The sequence below is a fragment of the Phyllobates terribilis genome, unplaced genomic scaffold (genome assembly GCF_046119375.1).
Source record: "Phyllobates terribilis strain yellow unplaced genomic scaffold, ASM4611937v1 Scaffold_1__5_contigs__length_1240528914, whole genome shotgun sequence".
Classification (NCBI taxonomy): Eukaryota; Metazoa; Chordata; class Amphibia; order Anura; family Dendrobatidae; genus Phyllobates; species Phyllobates terribilis.
This window is the reverse complement of record NW_027362761.1, coordinates 597129784-597140526: the sequence shown is the minus strand read 5'-3', so window position 1 is coordinate 597140526 and position 10743 is coordinate 597129784. Positions and strand designations below refer to the sequence as shown.

Below are 10743 nucleotides of genomic sequence, written 5' to 3'. Positions count from 1 at the left end.
TCCTAGCCATACATTGAATAGAATTCTGAAATCCCGAGGACAGTGTGAACATTGGCCTGGGTCTCAAACAAGTCTAGTACATAGGGAGATACACAGCACAGCCATTCAGAAATCCATAGGACCGCGGTGTTTAGTCTCCATGGGTAGCAGGGGCCCAGCTGCATCTGATGACATCAGAACTGGCTCCCTAGGACTGTCCATTAAGGAGATCTTAGTTTCTGGAGCTTCTAGCTGCTAGAGGTCCGGGGTGGAGATTTAGGTCCAGCCCAGGGGGCAGGAGGAGGGTGACCCAGAGGGGTTAAAAGCTCCTGCAGCTCTACTGCGCTTTCTCTGGGAGGTCGCAACAACACATCATGTGGGAGTAGTCATGCAACAGAGGGAGCCACAAGCCTCCCATGTGGCAGCCCTCCCCCATAAGCTAGGCATTTCATCTGACTGGTAACTGACTCTTAATATCTGCATACTTTTGTACCACTACTATTGTGTTTGCATCTCTGACCATTATGTATGTATAACCTTTATGTATATAGTGTATTGTCTAGTGTGCCCTTAAGACGATTAAATATATAAATTAACCTTGGGCCTCTCTTTTATCTCAATCCATGAATCCACACGTCCGTTGTTCGGTTCAACTCACATGCTACCGGGGCTGGTTTCTGGCCCGATATAATTCCTGTTACGGACCGGGGCTTATGTCTAATAGTAACTGGTGGCATCTCTACCGAGCTGATAAGGTTCTGTTTCTCTTGGGTCAGTGAGAGGGGCCTCTCAAACTGTCAGGTGTGTGAGCGAGTGTGGTGCCATGTCAGTGACTGAGTGGTCCTCCTCTTCTTACTCCTTGTACCTTCCTGAACCCCTGAGGACAGGGGGTGTCTCTGTAGAACTGTACCAATCTGACCTTACGTGGCCCCAAGGGGTGCAGAACGTCACGTTGGTGCAAAGTGCGGATCCGTATCACATGATCCGTCTGACATAATAGCGACGTCAGGCGGGAGGCGCGGTAGAGATCCTTCACAGACAGGTTACGAAAAAGCTAATACTTCTTCATTTACTAAAGTGCAAAGCTCTTTACATCTCACCAAACAGGAACAATTGTTGCAACTCCAGTACCAACCACCCCTTGGTATACACTTACTGATTCTTCTTGATGAGGCACAGCAGCATCATCATACTTCAACCGCAAACTATATTCCTAGTACGTAAAACTAAGGATCATTTTCAAAAATAGAAAGTGAACTAATAAGTTTCACAAAGTTATATATTTATACACAATATGCCTACAAGCACTCTCAACTCAGGTTCTGAGGAAATATTGTACCATTAAAAGGAGAACACAAGAAGTTTTAGGATATTAGGATACAGTTGTACATTAATGTATAATATTCTGTGTACATGGTAGATGTAAAATCTGGATTCTACTTGCTGTTTGGATGATAGACCTTTATTGGCAATTAGATACATTTTTTTAATCATCATTTCTTTCGCTTTAAACACTTTTCACACAGTATATGAAAATGGCTTCTCTTCTGTATGAATACTCATATGTCTATTAATAGCGGATTTGTGAGCAAAGCATTTCCCACATTCGGAACATGAAAATGGCTTCTCCCCGGTATGAGTTTTCAGATGCTCAACAAGTTGTGATTTCAGGTTAAAACATTTCCCACATTCTGAACATGAGAATGGCTTCTCCCCTGTGTGAGATTTTTTATGTACATCAAGCTGTGATTCCAAAGTAAAACATTTTCCACATTCTGGACATGAAAATGGTTTTCCTGTGTGAGATATAAAGATGTGTGAAATTAAAGATGACTTTTGGGTAAAGCACTTTCCACATATAGTACATGAGTAAGGTTTCTCTCCTGTGTGAATTCTTTGATGTCTAACAAGAGTTGATTTATGGGTAAAACATTTCTCACATTCCGAACATGAAAATGGTTTCTCTCCTGTGTGAATTTTTATATGTGCAGCAAGTACTGATTTCCGGGAAAAATATTTCGCACATTCTGGACACGAGTACAGCTTCTCCCCTTTGTGATGAATTCTTATATGTACAGCAAGACTTGATTTACTGGTATAACATTTCCCACATTCTGAACATAAAATAGCCTTCGTGCCTGTGTGAGTTTTCTGATGATCAACAAGATATGAATTCTGAGTAAAACATTTCCCACATAGATTACACGAAAATGGCTTCTCCTCTTTGTGAATTCTCATATGTCTAACAAAATTGTATTTGTGATCAAAGCCTTTTCCACATTCTGGACAAGAAAATGACTTCTTCCCTTTATGAGTTTTTATATGTAACATGAGCTCTGATTTTCGATCAAAATATTTTTGACATTCTGAACAAGAAAATCGTTTCTCCCCCGTGTGAGTACTTTGATGTTGAAAAAGATATGATTTGTGGATAAAACATTTTCCACATACCTGACATGAGAATGGTTTTTCTTTGTGAATTATCCGATGTACAATTAGAGTTGACTTTTGTCTAAAACACTTTCCACAAACGTTACAAGAAAATGGCTTCTCCCCTGTGTGAATTCTTTTATGGTTAACAAGATCTGATTTCCAAGTAAAACATTTCTCACACTCTGAACATGAAAATGGCTTCTCCCCTGTGTGAGTTCTTTCATGGTTAACAAGTTCTGATTTATGAGCAAAACATTTCTCACATTCTGAACATGAAAATGGCTTCTCCCCTGTGTGAGTTCTTTCATGGTTAACAAGTTCTGATTTCTGGGCAAAACATTTCTCACATTCTGAACATGAAAATGGCTTCTCCCCTGTGTGAGTTCTTTGATGTATAATTAAAGTTGTCTTTTGTCTAAAACACTTTCCACATAGGTTACAAGAAAATGGCTTCTTCCCCGTGTGAATTATTTGATGTCTAACAAGTTCTGATTTATGGGCAAAACATTTTTCACATTCTGAACAGGAAAATGGCTTCTCCCCTGTGTGAGTTCTTTGATGTATAATTAAAGTTGTCTTTTGTCTAAAACACTTTCCACATAGGGTACAAGAAAATGGCTTCTCCCCAGTGTGAATTTTTTGATGTCTAACAAGATCTGATTTCTGGGTAAAAGATTTCTCACATTCTGAACATGAATACGGCTTCTCCCCTGTGTGAACTCTTAGATGTGCGGCAAGGGTTGATTTAGTGCTATAACATTTTCCACACTCTAAACATAATATAGGCTTCAACTCTTTGTGAGTTTTCTGATGGTCAACCAGAGATGAATTCTCTGAAAAACATTTCCCACATTCCGGACATGAATATGGCTTCTCCCCTGTGTGAGCTATTTGTTGTTGAACATAACTTATGTGACTTTCCGTCTCCTCAACAGTCTGTGATGAATCAGGTGATAGGACTTGTTTAAAGGCATTAGATGACGGATCTTGGATGTAAAGAGCTGAGGGTATATTTTGGATAAAAGGGTCGTCTTCATATGTATGCTGTATAATACCACAATCTGTCAAAAAATAAAACAAATATTGTATATTTTAAAATATATAAACTCTTGTCCCTGACCACAGGATCAGTTGTACTGTGTAGATGGTCATATTACCAAGACGACTCTTCTACAATTGCAATGTGAAATTACATAGAAAATTAGTTATAATAACATAGATTAGTGTCTCAGTCGTTCCCACAAGAACAGTGTCCATGACTGCTCTACATGCGGCCATGTAAGTGGAATAATACTTTATGATGCTAAAAACGAAGTGTCTAAAGACTCTATAATGACGGAGGAAGCAGCAACATAAATGTTCAACCAAGAACATATTTCCCACATTTGAGCCCACTGGGATTAAAAAAAATACCCAAACCTGTACATTTTCTGTACAAAAAGAATGTCGGGATGCCGGAAAAAGGTTAGATTATCTATTTTCAAAGATGATATCCTGTGCTTTCCCCTGCTGAAATGACTTTTGCAGAACCATCATCCTAGAACCCCCTCAGCCCTAATTTCATTAATTTCATCACATTTCTGGACCCAAACATACTGACAGCAGATAATAGGAAACAGAACTAGGCCTTATTCACATGGACAGAATTCATATCCATCTATAATATAAAGACGCTACCTGTGTTACCACCTGTATCGGTATTACATTATCATTGAGGTTTATTTTGTATTCTTGATGAAAGAATTAATATACCCCCAAAAAAACTGGCAAAGCAAAGAGGCATAAAGAAGAACGTTTTATGCGGTGACTGAGAGGAATCTGTGACTTCTCTTCTTATTCCACGGTCACCACTCACCTGGGCGGTTATCTGTAGGAGTCTCCTCTTTACACCGCTGATCACCCCTCACATTTCTCTCTGGAGCATTAATATTGTTCAGATCTTTATCCGGATCCAAAAGCTGCAAAACAAATATTGTAAAAGTCCCCGATGATTGGAGAAGTCACCAGGAAGAATGGTGAGAAGATCCGGCCATGTCTGTGGTCAGCTGTGATCCTGCCGTCTCCACCGCTCTCATTACACAAGTATAAAACATCTAATACTGGAGGAGAAGACAAGACTGAACACAAGGAGGTCACAGCCGTCTACACATCATAGGGGAGATCTCCATCTACCTGATGGTCCTGTGCAGGAGGAGGAGCGGGACATCTCTCTGGGGTTGTCCTCTTACTGGAGAGACCTGCAGGAGACACAGACAGGACTGACATCATTATTACATACAGAGAATTATAGGCCGTGTGGATTTAGTCCTGTCTATTACCTGGTGATGTGCGGGGCCGGTGCTCCTCCATCATTACCTCCTGGTACCGATCCTTGTGTCCTTCTAGATACTCCCACTCCTCCATGGAGAAATAGACGGTGACGTCCTGACACCTTATAGGAACCTGACACACACAATGATACCGTCATCACCCAGAATCCTCCAGTGCCATCCTGTATAATGTCCCAGCATTCCCAGCAGTGTCACCTCTCCAGTCAGCAGCTCAATCATCTTGTTGGTGAGTTCTAGGATCTTCTGGTCATCGATGTCCTCATGTATCCGGGGGTGAGGTGGAGGCCCCCAGATTGGGCTCAGGGTTCCTCCCCGTCCTTCAGACACAGGGGCCTGACAGCGATCACTAGAGGTCTTCTTCACTACTGTGTAATCCTGAGTGTGGAGACATTAATAATATCACTACAGGCATTTCCAGAGTCCATCACCTCTCCTGTCATATCATCTGTTATTCCCATAGATAATGATGTCATGTGATGACATTTAAACCTCTCACCTCTCTGATCATATCACCTGTTATTCCCATAGATAATGATGTCATGTGATGACATCAGAACCTCTCACCTCTCCGGTCATATCACCTGTTATTACCTTAGATAATGATGTCAAGTAATGACAGCAGAAGCTCTCACCTCTCCAGTAAGCTGGAAAAGTATCTCAAGGGTGAGGTTTATTATCCTCTCTGCCATCTTGTCTCTGTCCTTATTCATCCTTGATGGGTTAAGCAGGAAAAATCTCCTATTTAGAAAAAAATCAAAGAAAGATCCGTTATTGTAAAGAGGGTCAGAAGATGTTAAAAAATCAACTAGTGAAAATCAAAAATGGAGAAAATAAATGGAAACAACTGGATGGATATAGTTGGCAATATGTTTAATTTAAAGAGCAGGGATCGACCAAAGTCTGATCTTCCTAAACAGGTTTGTGGAAGTGGATCATGGCACGAACAAAGAAGATTTCTGAGGACTTAATAAAAAGTGTTTTTAATGCTCATTTGGATGGAATAGGTTAATAAGACATATAACGGTTTTAGACTCAATCAATCCACAGTCACAGACTGAGTACAAATGATGGTTATTCAAGGCCATAATTATCCTCCACAGGAGCAGTTGATCAACAAAGATCACTCCAAGAGCAATGTGTATAGTGGTCCATGAGGTCACAAAGGAACTCAAGGTAACCTCTCAGCAATTAAAGGCCTCTCTCACATTTTTTTTTAACAGCCTTTGGTTTGGTCTCAAGGTGTGGCGACTTGATGGATGAACGCTTTATAGGAAGATCGATCTTGTGCAAGCCTTGATAGGTAGACCAGGGTCTTCTCCACCATTATCTTGATAATATCAACCCATCGGGTTGCTGGTCTTCCTCTTCACTTGTCCTTCTGTTCTTATGACCATTATGTCCTTCTCCAGTGATTGCTCTCTTTGTATGATGTGTACACAGTAGGCAAGTTGTAGTTTGGTGATCCTTGCTTCAAGTGACATGTCTGGCTTGATTTGTTCCAAAATTGATTTATTTGTTCTTATTGCCATCCATGGTATTTATAACATCCTTCTCCAGCACCACATTTCAAAGACATCAAATTTTCTTCTGTTTTGTTTCTTTATCGTCCAGGTTTCGCATCCGTATGTTACCGCAGATAATACCAAACTATGTGCGAGCTATGTTTTCGTCACCAGTGAAAAGTTTCTCGATTTGAAAACCTTGTCCAGTGACTTCATTTTTGATTTTCATATAACTATTCTCCTATCGACTTTTGGTTTCGTTGTTGTATCTTCAGTTATCATCTATCCAAATGAGTTGATGTCCTTTATTACTTCCAGTTCATCGCCATCCATCTCAAATGTGTCCCAGTCGTACCTGGCAGTAGTCAATATCATTGTCTTTCTATTGAGCAGCAGTCCAATGTTCAAGCTTTCCATCTTGACGCTCCGTAATAAGTCCTTAATTCCATCTACGCTTGTTGCTATCAATGTTGTATCGTCAGCGTATTTAAGGTTCTTGATGATTCATCCACCAATTTTGAATCCTTCTTCTTCGGCAAGTCCAGCCTTCCTGAAAATAGCTTGTGCATATAAATTGAAGAGAAATCGTGACAGAATGCAGCCTTGTCTGATGCCTCGCTCTACTTTGAACCATGCCGTATCGCTGTTTTCCTTTAATGTTGCTTCTTGGTTTGTCACATTAGCTAATGTTAAAGGGGTTGTCCACTACTAGGACAATGCCTTCTAAATTACTATACTCCCCCATGTAAAATATCAGCCTGTACTCACCTCCAGTGTCGGCACTGGGTCTACCATGCATCGTGTAACATTATTATGTGACATGAGCCCTGCAGCCAATCAGCGGCCACAAAGGTACCACTTCACTCTCACTTCTTTTGTACAAAAGTGACATACAGAGAAAGTCAGGGCTGCTACTGCTCTCTCACTGGATGTCAGTTTCATCTGAAGGAAGTAAGAGTAAATCAGCCCATTAGCAACTGTAGTTAAAGTTTAAGAATGGCCAAGTAAAAGTACTGAAGTGTTGTGGAACAAAGCGAAAAGACCAGTTTGTGAAGATCCGGGGTCTTCCGTGGGCATAACGCTACTCAGACAACACAGGGTGATGGTAAAACAGCATGGCAATACTTTATTGAACCATAAAGCGGACAATAAATAAGCGGACTCTTCTTGATTCTCCTTCCAGCACTACAGACATCCCTGTTTATATTTCCAACTGTGTAAGGTCATTAGTCAGAGGTAAGGGTGCAGGGCTCACACAAGTCTCATTGTTTGAGCTAATCAACTTACATAGTTGGTATCACAGTGGGCTCTTGTAGATACACATCTAGCTGACTTCTTAGTACAATATGTCATTAGCATAGTAAACATCATTGTTTCCAAAGGAATCAAAGTCAACATTCAGGGTTATACAAATACTGGTCTGTCCATTAGAAATACACAAACATATACAAGTCAATTTAAACACAATAGTGTATTTCTCTTGGATTAACAAATCTAATCGTCTGGCTAATTAAGATTATAGCCTGTATTGTCACATTGCTCCCCCAATCTTAATTAGCCAGACATGATAGGATACCAATCATCCTTCTCTATTTATTGGAGACAGTCCATCAGCATGTCTTTAAGCACAGACACGAATGTAAGAGGTCTCACCTTCATGAGAACAAAACTTTGCATCATCCAGTTTCCTCAGAGCATATTCCATGTCACCCTTGCAAATATATATTCCACACGTAACTGACGAAAACACACTGGTATCCATTGCGTCTACACATGCCGTCCTCAGCATCCTGTGGTTCCTGAATTAAATCCGATGAGTGTCAGTGGCCTGGTCTTCAATCTGTTGAAGCTGGCACAGCTCCTGTAGTTGCCGTAACTTGTTGCTGCTGTATATCCTCTCCAGTCTTCCTCCCAAGGCTGGGCTGGTGTGGTTGGACATGGCAGCATCCAAAACTTGCTGTGTATGCCTCACCTATGGTCTACTGGGTCTGTCTACATGCCTCCCTGGTTGTGGAGTCCTCTGGATGGTGTCTGTGAACACCAGTCCCCTGCAGCTCTCCCAGGTCTGCTGGGCTGAGTAGTATCCCACAGCATCCACCAAAATGTGAAGACCTAGGGTCTTCCGTGGGCGTAACACTACTCAGTCAACACAGGGCGAGGGTAAAACAGCGTGGCAATACTTTTCTGAATCACAAAGCGGACAATAAACACATAGAACAGCCCCAGCAAATACCCAAGATGGTACAACATTACACAGTCTCACCCTTCCTTCTACGCCCGCCTGGGATAGAACAGCTGCGACTTGGGACTTCCAGGGTCAACTACCTCAACCAGTGGCCCCCCACTTCTGGCTGGTCCCCACAGAGAAAAGGTAGCGGCAAGCTTAGGAAGCTAGCAGTCCATTGAGGTGCAAGGCCAGGAGACCCGAGAGTCCCACCCTGGCCTCTCCGAGCCGAGAGTTTCCATGGGGCCAGATGACCGGCGGGTCCTAATCTGGCTTCTCAAAATGTCTCCATGAGTTCCAGACGGCCGGTGGGTCCCTCCTGGCAACCCCAAACAATATATCTGTTAAGCACACCCAGACTGACTGGCGTGTGCGTGATTTAGTGAATCCACTGTGCCATGAACCGGAGAGTGCCTGGAGGGGCGTACCTAAGTATCAACCCGATCCGACCCAGGTCGCACGACGGCTACGACGCCGTGCACCAGGGAAGAACCGAGCAGAGGGACCAGGTGCCACTCCAGGTCAGACCCCGGACACGGCTGTTGACCCACACCGGGGAATACAGGATCAGGCAGGTTAGAGCACAGGCTGGATAGGGTCCAGTACAGACTGGGAGACAGGTTCAGAGCCGCAGATGCGGTAGTCAAGCAGAGTAAAGCGAAACCGCAGGTGCGGTGGACAAGGCTGAGCAGAACGAAACCGCAGGTGCAGTGGACAAGGCTGAGCAGAGCGAAACCGCAGGTGCGGTGGACAAGGCTGAGCAGAGCGAAACAGCAGGTGCGGTGGACAAGGCTGTGCAGAGCGAAACCGCAGATGCGGTGGACAAGGCTGAGCAGAGCGAAACAGCAGGTGCGGTGGACAGGGCTGAGCAGAGCGAAACCGCAGGTGCGGTGGACAGGGCTGAGCAGAGCGAAATCGCAGGTGCGGTGGACAGGGCTGAGCAGAGCGAAACCGCAGGTGCGGTGGACAGGGCTGAGCAGAGAGAAACCGCAGGTGCGGTGGACAGGGCTGAGCAGAGAGAAACCGCAGGTGCGGTGGACAGGGCTGAGCAGAGCGAAACCGCAGGTGCGGTGGACAGGGCTGAGCAGAGCGAAACAGCAGGTGCGGTGGACAAGGCAGAGCGGGCAGGAACCGCCGGAGCGGTAAGTAAGGCAGAGCAGAGATAAACCGCCGGGGCGGTAAGCAAGACAGAGCAGGGGGGAAACCGCCGAAGTGGTGAGCCAAGACAGAGTGGAGGGAAACCGCCGGAGCGGTGAGCAATAGCAGAGCAGAGGGGACAGGGCTCTGTTCACACGGAACAGACTGGAAGGGAAAGGCAGAACCAGATACACACGAGGTACTTGCAAAGAAGTAGCGAGTGGACTTCAAACTCACAAACTGAAGTACAGCGACAACGAGTAGGAGTTAGGTGCAGACTCTGCAGAAAAAGGGAAGGTACAGACATAGAGAAAAACAGGTAACAGGCTAGGAGAGTGTTCAGACAGGAACTGACACTGCAGCGAGATACAGGAGTGAGTCTGGGTATGCGGCCCCCAGAATGGCGGACAAACAGGCTAGAAGACACAGATAACAGGTCTGGGTATGCGGCCCCCAGAAGGCAGGACGAACAGGCTAGGAGCGTGTTCAGACAGGCCTGGGAATACAGCAACCAGGAAGGCGGACAGGCAGGAAAAGCAGAACAGGACCTGGCACATCAGAGGCAAGGAGCCCTCGGAGGATAAGAGTTGCTCAGGCACCAGCTTCAAGGTGGAGCTGGTTTAAATATCCAGTGACAGACAGCAATAGGCTGAGGACGCATTAGGGGTGTGCCCACAGCAGCTACAAAAAACAGGAAGTAACCGGGCCGCTGCCCTAAGCAGTCAGGACAGGGACAAGCAGACAGCATGAACAGAAGCCAGGCTGGCAGACTGGACTGAAGATTAAGTTTGCGATCTTGCATAGTGGGAGATGGTGCACTATGCAAGTACGCCGCCAGGTATGTTACAGTACCCCCCCTTATGCCCCCTCTTCAAGCCTGCAAGAGTGTTCCGCAGAGAATTTGGAGGCCAATCCTTCTCTTCAAGAGGATTACCTCTTCTGTCCACTAGAGGAAACGAAACTGGTCTCATCATCTTGGTAACTAGGATGCTTCCTCTCATCAAGCCATCCTCAGCAACAGATGAAGTGGGTGAAGTACCAGGAACAGCACACAGGAAAGTCTCTCTCCATTTATTATTAGATAGCACCCCGGTGGATTCAGGAGACAACTGGAGGTCCTCCGCCTGGTTGGAGGGGT

General features: G+C 44.4%; 1 protein-coding gene across 1 annotated transcript in view; it reads right to left on the bottom strand.

The window, feature by feature from the left end:
* Nucleotides 1-212: 212 nt before the first annotated feature.
* LOC141273650 (uncharacterized) overlaps nt 213-10743 on the bottom strand; it is a 41302-nt gene continuing 30771 nt past the window's right edge. Inside the window, exons 3-8 of the mRNA XM_073685830.1 lie at nt 5375-5480; nt 4938-5117; nt 4731-4854; nt 4600-4649; nt 4268-4370; nt 213-3473 (exon numbers count right to left, since the gene is read on the bottom strand). Of these exons, the coding sequence (XP_073541931.1) occupies nt 1498-3473; nt 4268-4370; nt 4600-4649; nt 4731-4854; nt 4938-5117; nt 5375-5480 (2539 nt within the window). The 3' untranslated portion in view covers nt 213-1497. The remainder of the gene's footprint in view (nt 3474-4267; nt 4371-4599; nt 4650-4730; nt 4855-4937; nt 5118-5374; nt 5481-10743) is intronic.